At 41.0% G+C, this 24,670-nt stretch overlaps 2 protein-coding genes and 1 non-coding gene across 3 annotated transcripts in view; all 3 read left to right on the plus strand.

Moving 5' to 3' along the window:
• GABRG3 (gamma-aminobutyric acid type A receptor subunit gamma3) overlaps nt 1–24,670 on the plus strand; it is a 422,587-nt gene that overhangs the window by 203,463 nt on the left and 194,454 nt on the right. The window lies entirely within an intron of this gene.
• LOC119245339 (U6 spliceosomal RNA) lies at nt 1,767–1,870 on the plus strand. Its single transcript, XR_005125276.1, has one exon. It is a non-coding gene; the product is annotated as a U6 spliceosomal RNA (small nuclear RNA).
• Nucleotides 3,146–3,662, plus strand: LOC119244369 (60S ribosomal protein L21-like). The gene has a single exon (XM_037510123.2). It carries the CDS (start codon nt 3,180–3,182, stop codon nt 3,660–3,662), a length of 483 nt encoding a protein of 160 aa, XP_037366020.1. The 5' UTR covers nt 3,146–3,179.

Genomic DNA, 24,670 nt, shown 5'->3' on the forward strand with positions numbered 1-24,670 from the left:
GGAACTGCAAGGATTTAAATGTTTTAAGTTGTTGCAACTTTCAGGGTTTTTTTAGTTTGATTTATTTTTCACTAAACAATTCAAGAGGTTGAATTTGCTCATACCCCTTTACTTAGCACTCCAAACTACTGGCCAGTCAGCCTGCACTCTCTAGGGTTTATCATTCTTCTGTGGAATCTACTTTGCATCTCAAATGGTAACTAGCCATCTTGTTGTCTCCAGGCAAGCTGGTCAGTGATTTGCAGGAATCACATCATATTACATGTAGACCAAGTAATAGACTTTCATAAAGTTATTGTGCCCTAATGACTATCTCCACATATCTCTGTTGGTGAAAATCAACCAGTTTATTTGATGTATTCAAATTTAATGTCCTTAAGAAAATGTATAGCGTCCTCTTTCCCATTTCATTATATAGTTATAATACTTTTAGCCTAAATAGCTGAAGACAGATGCCATGGTTCATTCTGCAACAGGGTGGTCCCCAGGAAAGGGGGAGGTTCCCTGCCCCACCCAAGGGAGGGTGGAGCTGAGCAGAAAGAGGGAAAGCTGCAGAAGAGACTGAGGAAGGAAGCAGGATGGAGCAAGGAGACCTGGAGGAGGCGCATGGAGCCTAGAGACACGTGAAGAAACTGTGCTTGTCTTTTGGTCGTGGACCGAGTGACACAGATGTGGGTGAGACCCATGGGGAGGTGACAATGGCAGCTTTTATCTTGATGTTGATTTTGCTCTTTTCCTTCTGGGCTTGTCTGATTGTTTCTGACCCTTTGCTGTGGGTCCCCACTGGAAGGTGCTTTAGACTCATGGCAGGCTTTGGGGCCTTGCTCTGGGCCAATCCCATTTGGATGGACTTTTACCCACGAGGGGACGGGTAACTCTGGATGCTTCATTTAGAAACTAGACTCTTTGCCTTACCTGTATTGTTTCCTAGTTTTATTAAAGTTCCTTCCCATTAAAGTCTCCTATGTTTTGTGTTAATGCGGCGAATGGCAGAACCCATGTAGAATAGGCAGGTTTGCGGGGTTTGGGCTGACCCTCTCCCTGTCCTATAACAGATTAACTGAATTTTTAACTAAATAATGAGGATATGTAAAGTAAAGGTAATGATGCATCTCATTTAGACAAGCTCTGTAAGGAATAGGTGAGTTGTATGAGTGTGTTTTGTTTTTTAACCCTGTAGTCCATCAACTGTGCATGATGGTTGTAGACACTGTTATGGTTATTATATTTGGAGAAAGGGAAAGAAGGTAGGGAGAAAAGGAATAGAGAGTTGAGTCAGTTTGCTGAGTCAGGCTGATTATTTTTCACCTAGAAGTCTCATCCTTTTGCAGTTAGAGACAAGATGAGTCTACTTAATTCACAATAGGTTCCACATTACATTTTCTCCAGTATGCTTTTATATCAGGGAGAAGAGTTCCAGCTCAAGATGGGGATTAAAAGAGCTCTCTGTGTGGTAGAGTTTCAGGGTTTAATGTGGTACCTCTTTAAAAATATCTGTAAAACAGTCAACAAAGGCCTATTTTCGATTTGCTATTTCATAGGTAACAAAAAGACAATAATTTAGATTGAGAGCTTTCTAAAATTTTTAATTCAGGAGCTTTCCATTTCAAAAGATCCTTGTCTTGCCATTATATTAATAATCCAAGCAATGATGAACCAATAACGTATTTATATCTTAACCAAAGAAAGTGCAGAGTAAGCAGAGCTCACAGGATCCAGACAATTCACTCCCAATGAATAGTTTAAGAAAGAAAAGAGGTACTTGCTTTGGCAACACAATTGGAAAATTATACTAATTTGGAAATATACAGAGAAGATTAGCATGACCCTTCTGCAAGAGTGACATGCAAATTCTCAGAGTTCCATTTAAAAAAAAAAGGAAAGAGAAGAGTTTCATTATGAGGGACCCTGTTATGTTTCCAAACAGCTGTTCCAAAACACAGAGAATCACGTGTTTTCCCAATTGCAACAGAATGGGTTCACCCTTACAGATTCCATAAGTTGGAGCCACAGCCTATTCAGCTGACTACCTGATGTATAAGCGTATATGCATCTCCCCCGTAATGGAAACTGCAGAAACAAGCTATAAAACCCAAACATCTAAAAAAGTAAAAATTCCCCAGAGAACACAATAGGATACAAAGAGGGGTTTAAGGATAGACCTATTAATTTTTGACTCACCGCAGGGCATTTTGTTGCACATTTCTTCTAAACAGTGGAGACTGAAAAGGTCATGAAACCAAGCTCTTGGAACACAGAAGAACATGGAAGGATAAAACAAGCATGTTGATAGTTTCAGCTAAACCCTGGGTCTCTTGGTCAATCTCTCCTACAACAGATTGAAAAACAAATTTAATTTTGTAAGTAAGGAAAATCCAAAGATATGAAGTTTAAAATGGCAACCAGGTAATGGGACTACATATACCTTCCTGAGGTAAGGAAAAGGTTGGGGGTCTGGGAAAGGAAGGCAATTCAGTGGAACGCAGAGGAAATGTTTAAAAACCAGAAGTTGCCCTGTTCAGTAGATAAATTTCTTAGTTGGAAAGATATTTCAGGTGACATGTTTCTTCCAGCTACAGGCCTCCTTAAATGCAAATTTAGGCAGTGGAAGGGAAGAGGAACTCTTTCTGAATCTATTTTTTTTTTATAATCCTCATACCAAAGTGACACAATTTTGGGTCATGTATTCTACTTCCTTTAAATGTATGCATATGAGAAACCCAGGAAAACTGAGTAGCTCCCCATAATTGCCCAAAGCCATCATCTTATCTAACATTTTTAGCTAAAGACAAAAGGTGGGGGAGGAGGGGTACTAAGGAGAAGATCAGCAATGGCAGGTCACCAGGATGCATAGTAAACAAGAATATGATTGTTATGTAAGTTTCTACCTTCTTGGATGAGAGATAAGGAGATTTGGTCATCACTCTCCTCCCTGTACAGCAAGTAAGACACCCTTATAAATAAGAGATTTCCCTTATCAATGTAAATGTCCCCTACTCAATTTTCAGGACTTCTCCTTTGTCTGCTATTTCTTAAAAATAACCAGCAAAGTGGCTCCCGGGTGCCCTGGGCCCAAAAACTTGAATTCCAATCCTGTGGCCACTGAGCCAGTGCATTGGGGCCCTAGATAGTCTGTGTAACTTGCCTGAGGCCCGTTGGCCTGCACGTAAGTCGCCAAAATGACTAACACAAAGGGAAAGAGAAGAGGGACCCGCTATATGTTCTCTAGGCCTTTTAGAAAACATGGAGTTGTTCCTTTGGCCACATACATGCAAATCTATAAGAAAGGTGATATTGTTGACATCAAGGGGATGGGCATTGTTCAAAAAGGAATGCCCCACAAATGTTACCATGGCAAAACCGGAAGAGTCTATAATGTTACCCAGCATGCAGTTGGCATTGTTGTAAACAAGCAAGTAAAGGGCAAGATTCTTGCAAAGAGAATTAATGTTCGTATTGAGCACATTAAGCACTCTAAGAGCCGAGATAGCTTCCTGAAACGTGTGAAAGAAAATGATCAGAAGAAAAAGGAAGCCAAAGAGAAGGGTACTTGGGTTCAGCTGAAGCGCCAGCCTGCTCCACCTAGAGAAGCACACTTTGTGAGAACCAATGGGAAGGAGCCTGAGCTGCTAGAACCTATTCCCTATGAATTCATGGCATGATAGGATGATAGGTGTGCAAAAAGAAATAAAAGAGCTCTGGACTACAAAAAAAAAAAATAATAACCAGCCAAAAACATCTTTGTACCAAAAAGATAATGTTACCTTCAGTTTCCTATGTAAAATTCTCCAGGACTAGGAGGTGTTCAACAGTTTATTTCATCTGAAGATAAAGAAAAAAAAAAGCTTAATTGCTATATATTATGTGAAACCAGAGGGGGTTAGGATTGCTTCAAAAGCTTCTATATTATGCTCAGTGAAATAAGCCAGAAGGAAAAAAGAAAAATATCTCATGGTTTCACTTATAGCAGGAATATAGGGGAACCAAATAAGACATCAGTGTAAAAAAATAATAACAGTACAAAACACAACAAAGCAAAAACAGACAATCATAAATCAGAGACATCCTGCAGGGGAGGAGGCGGGAGAGGGATCAGAGGGAGAGAGGGAGGAGCACAGGGGACTGAGGTGATGGTGCACGGGTGCAGAGGGGAAGGAAACTCTTTGGGGACTACACCTGAGAGGTGGGGCACAGAAAACAAACTGTCGAAAAATGAGCAATGATGTAAAAAATAAATAAATAAATACTTATGTATTTATTATGATTATTAGTATCCTCATAGTGAAACAACCAAACACTAAAATTCTGAGTTTGAAGAAAATTTGTTTAATATTGATTCAAAAGCAGCATAAATTCTTTAGAAATAGAAGTACTTTAGGGCCTCCCCTGGTGGCACAGCGGTTGAGCGCTGGGCTGCAAAGCTGCCGACAGCCTTTGCAGCATCAGCTCGATCCCCGGCTGCTGGAGAGGTTCCCACATGGCGCGACAGACCTCTCCTGCTGCTCCCGCTGCTCCCCTCAGCAGTGTATTTCGTCAGTCTGCCTGTTCTGTTCCCTGCTCTGGCTCTGGTGAATTCTCTCACCCTCCTGCGCTTCTGACTGTACCCAGTGCTTGTGTAAATAAATAAAGAAATCTAAAAAAAAAAAAAGAAATAGAAGTACTTTATAAAATTTAAGACCACCTTTGTACTTTCTTAGACTTGTACATCTAAACATTTGTATGTTTTTTTAATGAAAAGTTGTGCTTTTCATTTGATTTGCTAATTTTAAACATTTCGGCTTTCAGTAGTGAAGTTTTTTAATAACGAACTTTGGCATTTGTCAAAACCATCAACCTGTATTAAAAGTTTATGAGGTCATCCATGTTGCTGCAAATTGCATGTGTTTATCTTTTTTGAATGCTGAGTAATATTCCATGGTATATATGTACCACATCTTCTTGATCCAGTCATCTATTTTTGGGCATTTGGGCTGTTTCCAAAGCTTAGCTATTGTAAATAGTGCTGCTATAAACATAGGGGTGCAGGTACTCTTTGGAATTGATGTTTCTGTGTCCTTTGGGTAAATACCTAGGAGTGGAATTGCTGGATCGTATGGAAGGGATCATGCTCAGTGAAATAAGCCAGAAAGAAAAAGAAAAATACCGGATGGTCTCACCCATAGCAGGAATCTAGAAAACTTAAATAAGAGACCAGGACAAAGAATAATTATAAGAAAGTAAAAGTCAAAATCAACAAACAACTATGAACCAGAGACACTCTATGGGGGGTGGGGGTTGGGGAAAGGAGGGATTGGGGTCAAAATAAGGGGGTTGCAATTGTATGGGGAATATAAAAATAAAATTTAAATTAAAAAAAATAAAATGATAAGCGTGTCAAAAAAAAAAAAGTTTATGAGGTCTTTTGTTACAGTCCTGACTGAGACATATAGCTCCTGCTTAGAAAACCAGACTCTGATCCACAGGAGTGTTTCCACAAAGGAAACCTTTTATTAACATGTGGCACCATCACTAGAGAATAGTGTTTAGTACACAAAGAAAGCATCTTCTCAATTAGCAAGTAAAGGAAGGTTATATAAGAAAGAAAGGAATTTGAGGACATGCAGGATGTGGGGAGAGTTTCTTCATTCTCAGGTCCAGGAAGGTACCAGATAGTCTAGGGGCAGTCACATGATTGCTTCTTTCTGGAATATTGATTGATGACTTTCTGGAATATTTGCTCTTTTCTTTATTATCAGTTTAAAATGACCAGTGGGTATTGATCAGGTACTGATTTTATCAGCATCCTTGGTTCAGGCCTGACCACTCTTTCAGAATTTATATATTTTATTAATAAAAATTCACCTAAGTTGAATAGAAATGCGTTTAGGTCTAAAAGATGAATAGTTTCCTCATCTGCTAAAATAAATTGATTTGTACAAGTTATCTAAAAATATCTTCTCAGATATTTTATAAACTAAAAATTGTCTTTAGTTCAATGATAAAATTTTCTTACATAAGAACTTCCATTGCTCCAAGCATTTACAGCAGTTATCTACAGTCTGTTAACATTATAAAGTAATACTAATTTATGTACCTGGAATTTCAGCTAATTGTACTGTGCTAAATTATCATATTGTTATATTAATAGTGACTGGTTATGCAATCCATGTTAAACTCTATAATTTACTATTGAAGCTTTGAAACTATAATGAATGTGTGCCATCAATTACTTAATGCTTTTGTAACTTAAGATTCAGAATGGTAGCCTGTACAGACCCACTGGGATTACCCACTTGTTTTATGATATTATCATCTTTGACTTTCAGATCCTGCTCTATTTTTATATATAAGATTGCTAAATAATTTAAAGTGTACCAGACACAGCTAATGACCTTGCTAACAAGGAGGTGAAAGAAGCTGGCAGGTCCCATAGAGCAAAGTAGCTGGTCATTGTGCACAGAGATGCTGAGAAGCAAGGTTAGGTTAGAAACAGCAGGCAGGCTCTTGTTCTCTACCTAGTGAGGGCATGGAGTTCTGCAGGAGATGATTTCCATCCTTGAGCCTGTGTTGTATGATTTAGGAATGTTAATCATTAATTAATACATTTAAAATCTTGTAACATTTTCTTAAAAAGTGCTCAAGGATTATGACTAATGTGTATTGACAAATGCTTTTTTATTATCTTTATTATCTTTTGAGCAAAATAAAAGTCTCAATAGACTTATCAAAGAGTTTATTAGATAATCAAAGTGAGGATTGGAATCTGGGAAGCATTCTTACAGCTTTTATTCTGTGAGAACTGTTCCAACATTATTAACTTTGAATTTAGTTTATAGACATAGAAACAGTGAATCACTGATGTCAAAAGTGTAACTTTTTAATGGGGGTCTTCTGGTTTTTGTATAGAGGCTTAGATCTTTTGATTTCTTAACTTATCTTAACCTGAGGCTATGTTCATGCTATCAAAGTTCAGAGGAGGGCAAATATTGAAGTTTTATTACTTCCCTGATTTATAAAGAATGCACTATGGAGAAGCAAAGGCTAAGTACCAATTATACTACTGTAAATGCCTAGGATTTTAATGGTGTTTGTTTAATGTTAGGTATTTGCTTAGGTGTTAGGATTAGTGGAGCTTCTTTGTTTTTTATTCATTTACTGTAGGGTTTGAAACTTCTATCAAATGCAATTTTTATAGAAAGCTTATAAAAATTGAGTTTTGTTTTTTTTTTAATTGAAGTTGGGGCAAAACTATGCCCTTCCGTCTCCATTGTTTGAGTATCAGGAAATTTCCCCCACTCCATCTGTGCTCTTTAAAGACTGGAAAGCCAAGTTAATATCAGACAGATTACTAGGAGAAAAGGCCAAAATTTAATAGTATTTAAACTTTATGGGAAATTTACATGGTTATAAATTCTAAAGAATAATGGAATAGACCATGGGTAATTACCCTGGAACATCACGGATAGAAGAGGAGACATTACATGGCCGACAAGGAAGGATGACCTCAGAATTACTCAGAGTAAGGATGGGAGTCTCAGGTAGAGGAGAGTTCACTAATAAACCTACAATTGAAAAGATACTTAAATACATTCTAGATGCTAGAAGGGGGAGCTCCTAGTGATTGCTTCTTCCTTTAGAAAAGGGAGGAGAAGGCAGGAGAAAAGCCCCTCCTCCAGGTTCCTAACTGCTCCAAGCCAAGCCAATCTGCATATTTGATGGCAGCCACCGTTGAGTCACACAGGGCCTCTAATTACCTCTAGTTCCCACATCAAGGTGACAGTAGGTTCACTTGTACACCTTGAGAAAAGCCTATTGACCCTTTTGGGAAGACCAACCCCACATTGCCACCCCTTGTCTCCCTTCCTATGAAGCCAGTAATCCCCCAAGTAATTCAGATACGCTGAGTATCTATAGGAAATGATGTGAAGATAGCTATATTTTTTTTTGCTTTTTTAAAAAAAATATTAATATGTTTTTTTTAATTTTATGGGTTTTTTTCATCATTTTTCGTTTTTGCACAATGCATGCATTTTCATCTTGGTTATAGTCCCCATACAATTCCCACCACCCTTGTTTTGATCCATCTAGAAAACCTAAATAAGGGACAAGGAAAAAGACTAATTATAATAAAGTAAACATCAAAATCAACAAGCAACTATAAACCAGAGACACAGTCTGGGGAGGGGGCGGGAGGAAGAAGGGAACAGGATGAATACAGCTATTTTAACATACAACAAAATAATTGAATTCTATCCTCCTGAAGAGACAACAATGAGTCAAAGTATCCATCCATATTATGATTTCCCTGAGGTCACAACAGTTTGAGGTCACAACCCAAGGCTTTTGTGTCAGTGAGTAGAATGTGAATAAAGGGGAAATCTTAACCTATTTCATACAATGAAAGTTAGTGATGATATCAGCTCTTTGGTTTCCTCCTATATACTTACCACCATAATTTGTCAAGTGTAAATACTTGGCAACATTTGCCAGAAATCTTCAAGACAGTAATAAATGGCTTATGATAATAACGACTTTATTTCCATCCTAGTACACTATTGTACACTATTGCTGTGTGTGATTGTCACGCCCCCCTGGAGCAGCAGGTGGGACTTTGTGGTTTTCAGCTCACCCTTGCATTTGACACACGCACCAGGTGCTTGATAACCATTTGGTCTGCATTGTAATTGAGAACGTTTGGGTGTTGCATCTAAACAGCTCACTTTTTGAAATCCACTTTTTAATATCCACTTAAACTTTCTCGTTCAGACACTATTGATTCTAGATTCACATGTACCACAATTCCAGTGCACAGTAAGCAGTCTGTGAGCATTCTAAATTAAACTGAGCATCTGCCTTGTCAAGGTGATGAATCAGAGCATGCCAGACTTCTCCCGATAGCCCCTTCGCCTGAAGAGAATGAAACAACAGATTGAGTTTTTGTTGTTGTTGTTTTTCTTCATAAAAGGTCCATTTTTTTAAAGATTTATTTTATTTATTTATGCATAAATAAAATGTATGGTGTAGGCCAGAGATGGGGGGTGGGAATGAGAGGATTCACCAGAGACAGAGTGGGCAACAGAACAGGCAGACCCACTGAAATACACTAAGGGGAGCAGTGGATGAGACAGGAGATGTCTGCTGCACCATGTAAGTCAGCTCCCTGGTTGGCTGGCCAGGGATCGAATCATGCTGCAGTGGCTCATGATAGCTTGATAGTGCTGAGACTTAACCCCTGCTCCACCAGGGAGATTCCCAAAAGGCCCAATTTTGAAAAGAGCTAAAACTGGATTCTATACCCCACTAGAAACCATGTATATCAATTAGGAATTAAGTGTGACTAATGGTAATGGAGACTCAACGTCAATGGCTTAAACATGCAAAAATTATTCTCTTAGAGGAAGTCTGGAGGTAGATAGTTCAGAACTGATTTAGTGACTTCATAAAACTGTCAGGGAGGGCCTCCCCTGGTGGTACAGCAGTTGAGCACTGGGTTGTGAAGCTGCCTGCAGCCTCTGCAGAGCTGGTTCGATCCCTGGCCGCCTGCGAGGGTCCCACATGGTGCGCAGACCTCTCCTGCCGCACCTGCTGCTCCCCTCAGCAGTGTATTTCATCCGTCTGCCTGTTCTGTTCCCCACTCTGGCTCTGGTGAATTCTCTCACCCTTCCGCGCTTCTGACTGTACCCAGTGCCTATATAAACAAACAAACAAACAAACAAACAAACAAACAAACAAGCAAACAAATCTTTTTTAAAAAATCAACTTGACCTTGTCTTTAAAAAAAAAAACGTTCAGGGACCCAGACTCTACCCGTTGGCTCCCCTCCATCCTGGGCTGCTCCCCAGCTTCAGACACAAGATGGGTGACTGGCCTAGACCAACTCTCCTCCCACTTTTCAGGCAACAGTGATGAGGAAGGATGTGAGGATAACTGATAGAAGTGTACACAATCTTGTGTAGCTGAAACCAGGCTGCAAATTAGGCAGGGAACGTTGCTCTACAAGCTGAACACATTTCCTAAGGTTCTCTTGTGGGGAAAGGAGGGGATAAGGGGTGTGGGCGGCACCTCTATGTCTCTGTGGTACTGTGACATTAGTTTAATTACTTTGAGCTTAGAATAGTCATTTTTAAATCTTTGGGTGTTTGTAATTAAGAAGGTTGTCCCCACTCAAATTATTAATTAACTACCGACAATCCAGTTAGGTCTTGCCTGAATGGTCCCAAATTTACATAGAAATTAAAATTTACTCACATTACTTTGCTTTGGCTTAAAAAAATAAGCTCTACATCTCATTTTTAATGAAGGGTTTTCCTGCTAATAATTCTCAATCGAGATAAAAATACTTCAAGAATTCAATGTATTTATCAAACCAATGCCCAAATTACTTTCTATTCAGTTGACACTGAGAGTTACTGTTTTGTTAGGTCTTGATTTGGATTAGCAGCAACTGCACTTGGGACCAGCACTTTCTAAGGACCAAACAAAATGTCTCAATGGAAAAAAATGCCTGGATGATGGGTATTTAAAGTAATAATTCTCTGTTTAATAGCTATGAGTTTATTCTCAATAATGAAAATTGAACAATCTTATTTTACTTTTCTCTCAGATAGTGTGGCAATACATATTAATTAGATTATAAATATTAACTAAGGGGATAAAAGAATCAATTAAGGAACTTAAGATTGATTTTTTATTTATTTATGACTATCTTCCTACTTCTTTTAAACATCCATAAAGAAATAACACTGCATCCAGATGAATCCAAGAAACAGGAGCTGGTGAGAATCTCCATAAATTAATGGGAACCTAAGCATTTTGAACTCTGCTAAGGATTATTGACTTTGGTAGCCAATCATGTCAATTTCAAAGATGTTTTCTGGATACCTACCAGATATACTTCCTTCATGACAAGGAATATTCATAATGCAATTCTCTTCTCATCATTAGAAGACTAAACACTCAATAAGAAGCAGAGTACATGCTTTTTGTTCAGATGTAAGAATGAAGATACTCTAATGCTACCATCATTAATACTGTGAAAACAGATAAGGCCACAGCTTGGCTTATCACAAACAAAGGCTCATATTTTTAGGGCTCTAGTGTCCTTGTTTATTTTTGTCTCGTTGATCTGTCCATTGGTGAGATTGGAATCAATATTCCTACTGCATATGTATTTTCTCTGATGTCTGTTTTCAGAGCTGATAATAATTGTCTGATATATTTTGCTGCTCCTTCATTTTGGTGAGTATATGTTGATGAGTGCTATAGCTTTCTGATGTATTATCCCCTTGATCATAATGTAGCATCCATCAATGTCTCTTTTTACCTTTTTCAGTTTGAAGTCTATTTTATCTGATATAACCGTAGCTGTTCCTGCCTTCTTTTTTGGACCATTTGCTTATAGGATTGTTTTCCAACCTTTTACTTTCAGTTTATGTTGATATTTTGTAGTTAAATGTGTTTCCTGGAGACAGCAGAAGGTCGCATTTTGTTTTTTAATCCAGTCTGCTACTCTCTGTCCTTTTATTGATGAGTTCGATCCATTTATGTTTAGAGTTAATATTGATACATTGGCATCCATGTTTGCCATCTTTTTGTGATTCTATTCCTTAACTTATTCTCTTCTCCCTATTCATTCCTCTATTGGTTTTGGCTTTAGGGCCCCTTGTAATACTTTTGGAGTGGGGGTTAGAGGTAATGAATTTCTGGAGATTCTGTTGCACCCCTATATTTATTGCAGCACTATTTGCAATAAATAAAATATGGAAACAACCCAAATGCCCAAATATAGATGACCATATCAAGAAGATATGGTATATATATACACAATGAAATACTATTCAGCAATCAAAAAAGATAAACTCATGTCATTCACAGCAACATTAATGGAGCTGGAAGGGATTATGCTCAGTGAAATAAGCCAGAAGGAAAAAGAAAAAATATCAGATGGTTTCACTTGTAGGAGGAATATAGAGGAACCAAATGAAAAATCAGGAAGATAATAACTATAATGATAATAATAATAGCAAATAAACAAAATCAACAGGCAACTATAAATCAGAGACATTCTGCAAGGGATGGGGAGTGAGTAGGATCAAAACAGGGAAGAGGAGAGAAAGCACAAGGGACTATGGTGATGATGCATGGGTGAATTGGTGGTGGGAATTTTATGGGGACTACACCTGAGAGGAGAAGGCAAATATTGTACAAATGAACAATGATGTAAAACATATATAAATAATCCATCAATACTAACAAGGCTTGAAAACCATTCTCTCAAATATCAAGACAGAACATTTTAAGGAAGAAAAAGACCCCAGAGCATGGTTTTACCAATAAATGGAAAATTTTAGAATTTTGTATGCACATTTAGGGCAAGTATTCTAGAAGTTGTAATGTAGATTGTATTGAATACATACACAGGAGCTTACTATTTGATAAAAATTCATCTCTGAGAATATGGAATAAAGTAAGAATTTTCAGGGCCTCCCCTAGTGGCGCAGGCAGTTGAGCGCCACGCTGTGAAAGCTGTCCGCAGCCTCTGCAGCACCATTTCGCTCCCAGCCAGCATGCGAGGGTCCCACATGGCACGGTGACCTCTCCTGTCTCGCCTGCTGCTCCCCTCAGCAGTGTATTTCAGTCAGTCTGCCTGTTCTGTTCCCCACTCTGTCTCTGGTGAATCCTCTTATCCTCCCGTGCATCTGGCCTGTACCCCGGTTCTTGTATAAATAAATCTTTAAAAAAAAAAAGAATTTTCACTTAAATAATAGGATTTCCAGGAAAACTGGATTGCTGCACTCAGTGCTTATTAGCTGTTTTGTTTTCTTATATATTTTGGCTTTGTTGAACTGGAGATTGATAGATAGAGCTAAGAAAATTGGAAAGAAAAGCATTAAAAAATCGATGGTGTCTAAGTACAATTTCTGATTTCTATGGAGGAATATGAAAAAAAAAGCATCAGCCCTTAATCTGTTTAGAGATTAAGAGCATGAGGCTGTAGATATACTTAAAAAGAAAAGCTGGAAAAATAACATTGTTTATCCACCAAAAGAGTTTTGTGCATAAGGAGACTTGGCTCTGTACCAGGACCTGGGGAAATAAAAACAAAAGACAGATAGTCTCTGAGTTCTAGGAGCTCATGGTTTTCATGTGGAAACAAATACGTTAACAAATTCATTGAAACGTACAGTTTGTGCCATACAAGGTGTGATAGAGACCAGGGGATGCCCACTGCATTGAAGATAGAAGAACCACAGGAATTTTCTTGGGTGGACTGCTTAGGAGCAATTCTCCTGCAATTGCCTGAGACTCAGAGGATGGGCTAGCTATGGCTCATGGAATATCCAGAACTATTTAAATAACATGATAGTTGGTTCTCCCCAGTGGCGCAGCAGTTGAGCACTGGGCCGCAAGGCTACCGCAGCCTCTGCAGTGCTGGTTCTATCCCCGGCCGGCCAGTGAGGGTCCCACATGGCACGCAGACCTCTCCTGCCACTTCTGCTGCTCCCCTCAGCAGTGTATTTCATCAGTCTGCCCGTTCTGTTACCCGCTCTGGCTCTGGTGAATCCTCTCACCCTCCCGCGCTTCTGACTGTGCCCAGTGCTTGTATAGATAAATAAATAAATCTTAAAGGAAAAAAAAGTTTAAAAAAATAAAGAACATGATATTCTAATAGTTTTTATTTCAAAGGAAAGTGACTTTTTCTTTTTTTCTTGTTTTATATACCAGCGATAGTGTTTGCATATGTCTGTGCATGAGTGTGTTTTTAAAATTTTCATAGGCTCCTTGCTCTATCCTGAAGGAAGTAATTTAAATTTGGAGTCAGTTCCTTCCTTCCACACACACCCTATGATGGGGTCAGGCATTTGAGATGATAAAGCAGGACCCTCATCCTCTGTCCCAGGGGGTGTCATGGAGGGAGACACCTCAGTGTTCTGAGAGGGAAGAGTCCCACCAAGGAGGGTTGCCATTCTGTATTGTGTCCTGGAAATTTAGAAATCACTGGGTGGAGAGTGGGGCACAATGAGCCTGATTAGGGTCTTATAATGTGATGACTTGGGCACACATCAGGTAGAAGACAGCATGTGAAAAAGAGTATGAAAGCACAATCATTTGGAAATAACACATTTTTCCTCATCTGTGAAAGACCTCATGGGACAGTGTGGATTAAACAAAATAACTTTAATAATACAGTAATCCAATTGTCTATTACTTAACTCTCAATGGCCAGTATTACTAATATGCGAGCAGATATACTAATGAGATGTTGAAATTACTAAAAATCACTTAGCTAAAAATTAAAGTTTCCTTAAAATTCAAAATGCTGCCAGATTATGCCTTGGCTATTCAAGAACCTGATGTAATACAGTCTCTCTTTTCTTCTCTCTCTTTTACTTTAAAATAAATTTATCAATGTCAACAATTTAGGAAAAATTGAGTCTAAGATCATACGGCTCATGCTTTACGTGAAGAAAATGAGGATGGATGAATATAGCTAAGTCATTATATAATTTTATGATTAACTATTTTCTACATATATACTTACTCCATTTACAAATGGAGATCAGGGGTCCATATGCAAAATAAATGTATACCTCTAGCATAGGGTAGTTGTCATTCTGTAAGAGTTGGGTATCATTTGGCTCTAAGTATATGTCTTTAGTAGAATAAAATATTATCTATCAAGCTTTTAGGGAAACAACCTACCAAGCCTTTCTTAGCTCTTCTATTTTTAAATTAGCTTTCAGTAATATTACATTTGGGCAAATGATCTAAGTAAGGCAAGGCATAATTCTGGCTCAAAGCACTAAGATTCCGAATCTAGCAACTTCAGTTGCCTTGAATGAGACTAACAAAGACCTAATTAGATAAATATTGTGGTTATCATGATCTGATTATTAAGCAGCAATTTACAAAGGGCTGCCAGGAAAGAACATTTTTTCTTGTTTTATAAATATAGAAGGGCAGCAGTATAACAAAAGGAGTGTGACCTGAATATAAGATGGTGTGAAGTAACATTGTGATTTCCAAATGTTTTTCCTCCTTGGTGATTGAATTTTGTGCTTGTGTACACACATGCACACATAACTATATACACATAATGCTCCAGTCTTTCAAATTATCTCACATATGCTATTCTTCTCATGAGCCTTGGAATCATCGTTAAGCAAAACCCTCCACTATCCTCCTGCAATTCTCAGTCTTACTGTTCCTATCACTCCTGCCAGGCCCTGTTCTGCAGAGCTATTGCCTTAGCACATCTCGGGCCATGCCCACTGGTTGCATTTTCTCATCCCCAGCCTCCAAGAACAATGAGCTCTGGGACTTGACCTAGCATGGACTTGGCTGTGTTATCCTCTGTACCATTTCCAAATGCTCTGTGACACTGAAAAACCCAGACTCTCATTTTTACTGTGAGAGGTCTTGAAATATTACCCCAACCCTGCCATGAAAGAAAAAAAAATTGTGTATTTTAAGAGGAAGAAAATTACCCCTCGTGACTACACGTATGAGCACCATGAGAATCTGATGAGGAGAGAGCACACCATCATTTGTAGGCATTTCTTCTTTTCTCCTCCCACTGGCTATGCAGAACAGTTGTTCACATATTTGGAAAAGCAATTTCCACCTCCTTATTTTCTAACTCTTGGTTATCCATGTTGGAAGTGCCCCAGCTGGGTGTCCCCTGTCACCTGCAGCTCTGTCACCAGGCAACACTGCATCTCTAGATTCTCTTTCAATCTCGCTGTTTTAAAAAAAGATCCATTCTCCTAAGAGTAGGGCCCCAATACACCTATTCTGGTGAACTCCCGCTGTCATTCTTTGCAGGGTCTGGCGTGGTCTCTAGGTAGGTGGTCCAGCCACCTTCTGTTCCCCACCCAGTCCCACCTGCCACATGGTGAGAGCTAAATCAGCATTATGCAATGATTGGGCTAGTCCTCATCCCACTAATATCAACAGGCAAGGCAAAGAGCTAATGTATAACTCAAATTATAGCACACACATCCAAGAAAGAAAACAAGTATTTTCCAACATCTATTATATTGGTGCTTGTTAAATCCTGACTCAATTTCTAAATTGCCACATATGATTCTAGTCATGTGGATGGCACTAATAGCAAGTTAAAATGCTTAAATCTGTGATATGTAAAGAATTCCTTGTCCCAGTAATGACACCTAAAAACAGAAGAGTTTTAAGTGAGATGGGGAAAAAGGGAGAAAAGCTTTTCTAGCTCTTGGAAAAAGCAGCAGCCCTGTTTCATAGCCATTTAAGAGTGCATCTTTTATAGGTTGATCCATGGCAACTTTAAGATGGACAGACAAATCCCTGTTGTAGGTGTATATCCAGCTAGGGACATGTGATATATGAATTATAAGAAATATATAGTTTTATCAATGAAATAACCAAAAATATTTCTTATACATCTTCATCCACAGTTCTTGGCTCATAACTCCCAAAGGTCTTGGTATTTCCTAAGTGTTGAGTGTGATAAAAGTTTCTCTTATGTGAGTGAAATGACTCTTGGAAGACACATAAGAATGGAAACTGAGCCAACCAATTTGGAGGGTTGGAGCTTCTGGCCCTACCTCTCAGATCTTTGGGGAAGGGAGAGGGACTGGAGATTGAGTTCAATTGCCAGTGGTCAATGAGTTAATCATGTCTCTGTAATGAAGCCACCATAGAAGCTCCAGAGACTGGGGTCCAGATAGCTTCTATGCTGAACATGTGGAGATTTGGGAAGAATGGCATACCAGGTAGATGGTCCATAACCTGCCCTCTATGTCTCTTCCATCTGCCTGTTCCTGAGTTATATTCTTTGTAATAAGTGGGTGATCTGATGAGTAAATTGTTTTCTTATGTTCTGTGAGCTGCCCTAGCTGATTAATCAAACCTGAGAAGAGGGTCATAGGAATCTTGAATTTGTAGTCAATTGGTCATAGGTACAAATAACAGTCTGGGCTTGCAAGTGGCATGTGAAGTGGAGGGCAGTCTGCAGAGATTGACCCCTTAACCTGTGCAATCTGATGCTGTGTGTTGGTGGCTAGTACCAGAATTGAGTTGAATTGTAGGACACTTAGCTGGTGTCAACTTGTTGGTGTGGCCAAGTGTACACACCACACACACACACACACACACACACACACACACACACACCACATTAAATATGCACCCAGGAACATAAAGAGACAGCTTACTATTTGTCTGCAAGGAGCGATGAAGTAGAATTTAATTTAATGTTTGGGATAACTAGAGACAACACATAAGGGAGCATATTTGGGATATGTGACTAATAGGGTTGGGTTGTAAAAGTGATGGTGACTTCCCAAAGTCCTCAGGTAGACACATTTAGGAAGAAGGTGAGGCTGTTTCAATCTATTTGTCCTACAGGACAAATCCTATTTGTCCTCTAACTATTAAGGTTTCCAGGACTCATTTGTAATGCTTCTCAGAGGTGTCTTACTAATGTGTTCAAAAACAGACTTAGAGACCAGAACTAGAGAGCTCAATACAAAAGCAGGACTGAGGGACTTGGGTTAGCCACCAGTTACTAGATTTCTACTGCAAGCCCTGTAGGTGTATATCCAGCTAGGGACATGCTGGACACCTGCTCAGGACTTCACTGCACCTATCCCAAGACTCGTTATGAAGCTCTGGCCTCCTCCCACTGGGTCCCTGGAATCACAGGGCAGCAGCCAACTCTCTGCATCTACATTAGCACCTATAACCAACTCAGCCTGGCAGTGCAAACTCCATTACTGTCAGAAGTTCCCTACCAGGAAGCAAGATATAGCCTTTGAGTGCCTGTTAGTGTGAATTGAATGTAGGACCAGGCTTAACACGCAGAGTGAATGTTCTCAGCAGATAATGAAGAGACTGAAATCTGTGATTTTGGTGGACAGCAGTTAAATGACAAAGGCAGTTCATGTGAGCACAGAGGTGATGCATTAATTTTTTGCAGAATATGAAAAAACCAGTTTTCATCTTGCTCCCCACAATCAGAAGAAAATGCAATTTGATAGTCTGCAGGACCAATGACAGACATTTAGATGAGACCATCCCTACTGTATTGGTGAAACATAAACACTTTCTTAGATTTTTGGAGTACACAAGTGTCTCATTAAGTGGGCAGCTGCTTCCTCCTTGGAACATCTGTTCCATAAGGTTTCACATATGTACCCAAGGTGGAAATGAGGTGATGAAAGGAATAGGGTAGCCCCATGAGGACAGTGGGGTGAAAGATGCTAGGACCCCATGTGTGGATATGATGATAGGGCACCTACTTATGCTGGATTTTCTTGAAATATTGATATTAGTCAAGCTTCAGTACTAAATATTCAGTTATAACATAAAGGTGGACTTTTGCTTTGACCACCATCTGAGGTTAAATTGGAGTGTACCCAACCCCACATCATGGGGCATCAAGCCCCCCAGGATCAGAGCTCATACCCAGCAACTGTAGGCTAGTGAGATCGTCCTCAGGTATCTCTGCTGAAAGATGCTCACAGATTCTGAAGCTCATTTTGTTCATAGATTCTGCATGTCACCATAATTATGGAATCTGAAGCACAGACTTATACACACGTCTGATCCACCCACCTCAGCTTGCACCCTTACTGTTCACCCTGACTGGTTCGTTCCATCTTCCCCCAGATCTTCCTGGATTCCACCTCCCTCCATGAAGGGTCTGTTGAAGTGTCCTCCCATCAGAGAGGATTTCCCTTCCCACCTGCCTGCCAGAGACATTGTCCTGAATGATTTTATCACTAGACACACTATAGCTTCCCTTGTTTCCTTTGTCCCCAGTAGAATTGAGTGGAACTGCACCCAGGCACCTGCAACCTTGTGAAAGCGTGAGTTCAATAACATGTGTTGAATCTAAGAGTTGGTGTTTTAATCAAAGAATGTGACTTTAAAGAATATGCCCTGATTAATCATTCCAACCCTTTCAACCCAAGCTGCGAAACCTTTTACCAGATGCTGTGTGGGTGGGTGGCAAAAATAAATAAATGATGCTTCATTTAGCAAGTCATCCAGAAAGAAGTTTTCCGTGTAATTCTATTTGGTTTGTCAAAATAATGCCAAAGCTGAGCAGATTGGGTGTCAAGGGACAAGGAGGAGCTGGGAGCCACAAATGTAACACTCAGTTCAGAGTTCAAGACAGTAAAGATGTGGAAGCCCACGGGATTTGGGGGTTCCAGCACAGGCTGCTGGGGTGGGGGTGTCACCACATGCACACAGTTTCCTCATCTTTCTGTCCCTTTCTTTATCCTCTCTGCTCCTTCCACACACGTTTACTTCCCCCTGGTCTCCTCCCCAATACCTTCCTCGCTTCCATGGGTCTAGTTGGCCTCTGCTGAATTCAAGAACAGGCATGCCCGTGTCACCAGATGCCCTGGCACCTGGTGCACTCGGCCACACTCCCTGACCTTCTGTCCATGGGCGAGCATCTGTCTGCTTTCCCGGGAGTGGCTCATTGCCAATGCCTTGGCAGCTACACTCTGGTCACCTGTACACTCTGTTCACCTGTACACTTGTGCTGTCCAGTGCCACAGCCACTGGCCCCCTGAGACTATGTACATTAGTGACTAGTAAATAAGTTGGAGAGAAAGTGCCTTCTCAGAGACACCAGCCACATGTCAAGTTTTGCTTTGTCACATGTTCTATGTGGACACTTCTAACATTGCAGGACTTTCTTCTCTGGACAGTTTTATATTCTTCACTTCCAAGGTGACAATCAATGAGGATTCCTCTCAACAGCTGAAAGAAAGGGTGTTTATTTGGAGACAGTGCCACACCCTAACTTCTCACCCTCCTTGAGACAAAGAGAATAACCCTTTAATTCGTTTGTTTGTTTGCATTTTTGCTTTCTTTCAGTGGTGGTTTGATTTAAACAGTGCTATTTTTATTGAATATAAATAGTAACATTTGATTTGAAACTTATCGATAAAATTATGTTTTTTAAAAAAATGTAGCAGATTATTTAAAAGCACTGACATCATTTGAATTGACTTTTGTCATCCATTACTTGAGGATTTGTATGAGGTTTTGGCTTCTTCTAAGAAAGAATGTGCAGAGTCCCTTTATCTAGTGTGTAAATAGAGGCGATTCTGCGGGGGAGACCAAACCAGTGTGAACTGAGATGACGAGGACTCAGATGAAAAGTGTCGGAAGAAGAAATTTCCCCACCTCTGTGGGCTCTTCTTGGACTAGTCAAGTAATCAAATAACTATCAGGCAGATTAGTAGGAGAAAGAAATTAATTAGATATGTACAAGGAAGCTACATAGACATGTGGATTCTAAAAACAATGAGGCAAAATGGGGATATACATCCTGCACTAAGGAATGGGAGAGGGACCTGGGGCATCAAGGAAAGTGGCGAGGGGACTCACGTGAGAAGGTGACTCATATGGCAAAGAACAGATGCTCTATAACTAGATGTTTGTCCTGCCATTGAGACAGGTTCGTTATCGCCAGCACCTGCTTTGAGTTAACCTGGCCATGTGCCTTTAAGGACAGTGACATTTGCTTTTGTACTGAGATTTCTTTGTTTTGACTGAATCAGAGCTTGGATCCCAATACTGGCTTTGGTGCTCAGATGGTTTCCAGGTCATGTAATTGGGTTATTTGCTCAGCGCTTCACCATAGGCTTGGGGGCATACACATGCACACCGAATGAGTTAACCAGTTCTGGGGTATTCTTGATCTAGCTGTGGGGCTCCTGGGCCCACAAAACATGCATTTGTCAACTAGGGCTCCATCATTAGGAGGCATGGGAAAGGCAGAGTCCTCATGACATAGATTGCCCTATTTTCTAAATGGATAGGTTTGGGCATTTAGGAAAATAATTTGAGCTTTATTAAGAAAGCCCAGAGCAGCACTCTCCTGGGTGCAGGAGGGGCAGACAGAGGTGACTGCATCAGAGGCTCTGCCCCTCCTGGCCTGTCCTCTCCTGCCTCTGTGGGGATGGCTCAGCCTCTCCCTCCAGTGGTGCTCCCCACCCAGCTAGCCAGTTTGCCACTAGGCTTGTGATCACAGGAGAAAGTCCCACAGGGTGAAACTCTCAGGAGGATTTCCTGTCCCTATCTGCACTTAATTCCGTTTGCTGCCAGTTAGAAAATGCATTTTTTAAAAGGTTTATTCTATTTATTTATGCATACAAGAGCTGGGGTACAGGCCAGAGATGCAGGGGGTGAGAGGATTCACCAGAGACAGAGTGGGGAGCAGAACAGGCAGACTGACTGAAATACTCTGCTGAGGGGAGCAGCAAGAGAGGCAGGAGAGGTCTGCTGCGCCATGTGAGTCAGCTTCCTGGCCCAGGATCGAAAGAGTGCTGCAGATAGCTTCCTCGTGCTGATACTTAAACCCTTGCGACACTGGGAGGCCCCGGGAGTCACAGTTCCCAGGAGAAAGGAGAAACTCTGCTGTCCCTGACAGACTGGCTCTCTTGGGACTCACTCTGCTGCTGGCCTTTCTGTGCTGTCTTTTGGGATTTGGTGGAATGGAGAGGAATAATTCCCCTTCTTCCATGAACTCTGTTTGGGTTCTTTTATTTCAGCTTCTCCAGAGAGCTCAGTTTCGCTTTGGCAAGAGGGATAAATGACCGGCTGCTGATATTTTAAATTCCCTGCTTTAAATAGAGTCATTCTCAGAGTTTATGTCATTCTCCAACTGACTTTCTTCCCGATAATGAAAGAAGTGACCTAATCTAATGCTTGAAATTAATTTTCCAAATTACTGACTATAAGCACCTTGCTTTGAAGACTCTTCAGGTTTCCGAGGAGAACTTGTAATTTTTATACTTCTCAAATTCTTCTCATAACTGCAGGGATCATGCCCTGAGGTCACAGGTGATAATGCAATCCCCTGGGTTTCAGATGCCCCACACACCCACAGGTGCCCAAGGAAATAGTGGCAGGTGAGATCCAGGCTGGGCCATGGAAGTGCCAGGGAGAGAACAGCAGGGCTGGGCTTGGGAAGGGTCTCTCTGAAGGCCAAGTTCAAGCAGAGACCAGGTGAACAGGGGGATTTGCGCTAGTTGTGAGTGGCAGAGCCAAGAGGGAGTAAGTGCCTGAGGTAGGCAGGAGTCAGAATGTCGTGGACCCACCAGCAGATTGGGCAAGTGGAGCACATCATGTAGGAGAGTTCTTGAATGTTCTTTCTTAGTAAATTTCTGTGTCACTTTAATCCAAAATATATATACTTTTAGTTTAATTTAAGGATTTTCTCCATGGTGCTGCACTTTGTGGTGTGAAGACAGGAGAGAAACTAAAGGCAGGAGAAATCCTCCTGAACTCTTGGAGAGAGGTAGTTGGAAAGGGCAGTAGTGGGGAGGGGGGAAGGGTCAGGCCTGGCTGCTCTCTTGCACAGCTGCACACACCTGCCCAGCTGGCCCTGTTTCTTCCACCTGCACCAGGCACCCCCATAGCTGCTTCTGCCCTGATGCCCTGTTCCGGCCTTTGGTGGCTTGTTCAGGCCCAGCTTGTGTAGCAGGGAGTGGCCCTCCTCAGCCTCCTACCCACACAGGAGCTTGCTGCAAAGCTGCCTCTCTGCACCCCTCTCCTTCCTGGCTACTGTCCAGGTTGAACTGGGAGCAGGTGACTCTCCACCTGCATCGGCTCCTCCTCTGAACAAACCTTTGAGCAGCTGGAGCAGGAGTCTGCGGATTCATCCTCTGTCTTTTCCTCACTGAGCTGAGCTTCCTCCTCAGAAATGTCCTCTGAAATCAGGGGGCGGAGCTCTGGGCACCAGTGCACCACCGGGGTCTGCGTGGGCACCCTCATCTGACTCCTCCTTTCCTTCAGCTTCCTCTCCCATAGGTGAGATGCTCTCAGGGAAGCTAGAGCACAGCAGTGCTCCCTCAGAGATGTCAGGCCCCTCAGAACTTTGTTTGGCTTGTCAAAAACCCAAATAGCAAAATTAACCACCAGGTTAACAAAATAATCATTAGTAAGAGATTTTTGTGCCTATAAACAAGTATCTTGTGAACCAGGAGTTTTCAAAACCAAAACTGGTATGAGGCTTTGAGACGTGACATTCCAGGGTGGCCTGGAAGGTGGAGAATAATGGCAGTGGGGGGGGGGTGCAAGTAACCCCCTCAAGGATTGGCTATTACAGCAGGGGCTTCCAGACTTCCAGACGGCAAGACACTGGTTGGTTAAAAGTAGTTGTGTTATGCCATTTTTAGGAAGATGACTTAAGGTTTTGTTTTTGTTTTTTTTTTAATGATTACCAGAGGCATTTATTTATAAGAAATAACCAAAGCCAAGTTTCACTTCCGCTGATATAACATGATAGATTTAGTTTTTCTTATGTGGCTCAAATGGTTTTGTCTGCTCAAGGAATTTTAAGTGTGCTCTCCATTCTTTGTTCCTCTTTAACAGGCGTTTAGTTCCCTTATGTATTAAGCTGAACTCCCTGGGCTCTGGCGTGCCTCCTACTCACCATTTCAATTCAGACCTTATCCTTTTTTAAAAAGATTTATTTAATTATGCACACAAGAACTGGGGTACAGGGCAGAGGTGCAGGGCGGGGTGAGAGGATTCACCAGCGATAGAGTGGGGAACAGAATGGGCAGATCAACCGAAGTACACTGCTGAGGGGAACCGCAGGTGAGACAGGAGAGGTCTGCTGCACCGTGTGGGTAGCTCCCTGGCCGGGGATCCAACTCATGCTGTAGAGGCTGTGGATAGCTTCACAGTGCTGTGCTTAACCCCCTGCACCACCAGAGACCTTATTTTTAGGGATGGGGAAGGGGGCACGATTTTCAAACTGAAGCTTCCATTTCATTTTCATCCTTTTTTTTTTTTGGAAATGTAGTAATGACACCTCACTCTTTCAGATGCAAAGTAGTATTACCAGGAGTTGGGCTCCTCCAGTCAGCCCCACGCTGAAGGCGTGAAGCCCTGGGCCATGGGAATTGCTTGGTGACAGGGCCTCCCCGTGAGCCTGGCAGGGCAAGCTGGTCCAGGTCTGCGGCCTGCTAGGCGGTGACTCTGGGGCTACCCAGCACTGTTTCTCCAAAACTAGCTCGGAAGATGCCAAAATGCCTCAGAAATGGAAACAAATGTGGTATTTTTGATGGGTTGTCAGTGAGTGTGAAGACAGAACAATAGCCCTGCTTCCTCCACCAAATATACTTGCATGAATATGTTGTTAAAAGACAAAAGTACTCATGCCGCAGTGGCTGGCCTGTGCCCCAGTTCTTGTATGCATAAATAAATAAATCTTAAAAAAATAAGGACAAAAGGATCTTAGAAATGTGACTAAGGGCCAGAGGGGCAATGATCCTGGGTTGCTGAGTAAGGCCTTAGGTGATCTGGAAGATCCTTGTGAGACAGACTCAGGGGGTGGGAGAAGGTTTGAGGGTCCACGCAGAGTCTCTGGATGCAGGTGCAGGGACTAAGGTACAGATGACCTCTGGAAGCTGGAAAAAAAAATAAGAAACTCTCCCTCCTGGAGCCTTCAGAGGGTACACAGCCCTGCAGACTCATTTTAATCTTCTGTTCAACAAGATAATAAGTTTGTGGATTTTTTTAAGCTGAATTTGTGATAATTTGGTAATGTGGCAAAAACTTGGTAAGGAGTTAAAATTGATAATCAAAGCAACAATAAAAAACTAATACAAGAAGACAGTATTTTGTCCTAGATTAACTCTTTTTTACAAAATCCTATTTTCGGTTGGCCAGAATATAT

This window comes from Talpa occidentalis, unplaced genomic scaffold, assembly GCF_014898055.3.
Source record: "Talpa occidentalis isolate TD23 unplaced genomic scaffold, MPIMG_talOcc4v2.1 talOcc4.14, whole genome shotgun sequence".
NCBI lineage: Eukaryota > Metazoa > Chordata > Mammalia > Eulipotyphla > Talpidae > Talpa > Talpa occidentalis.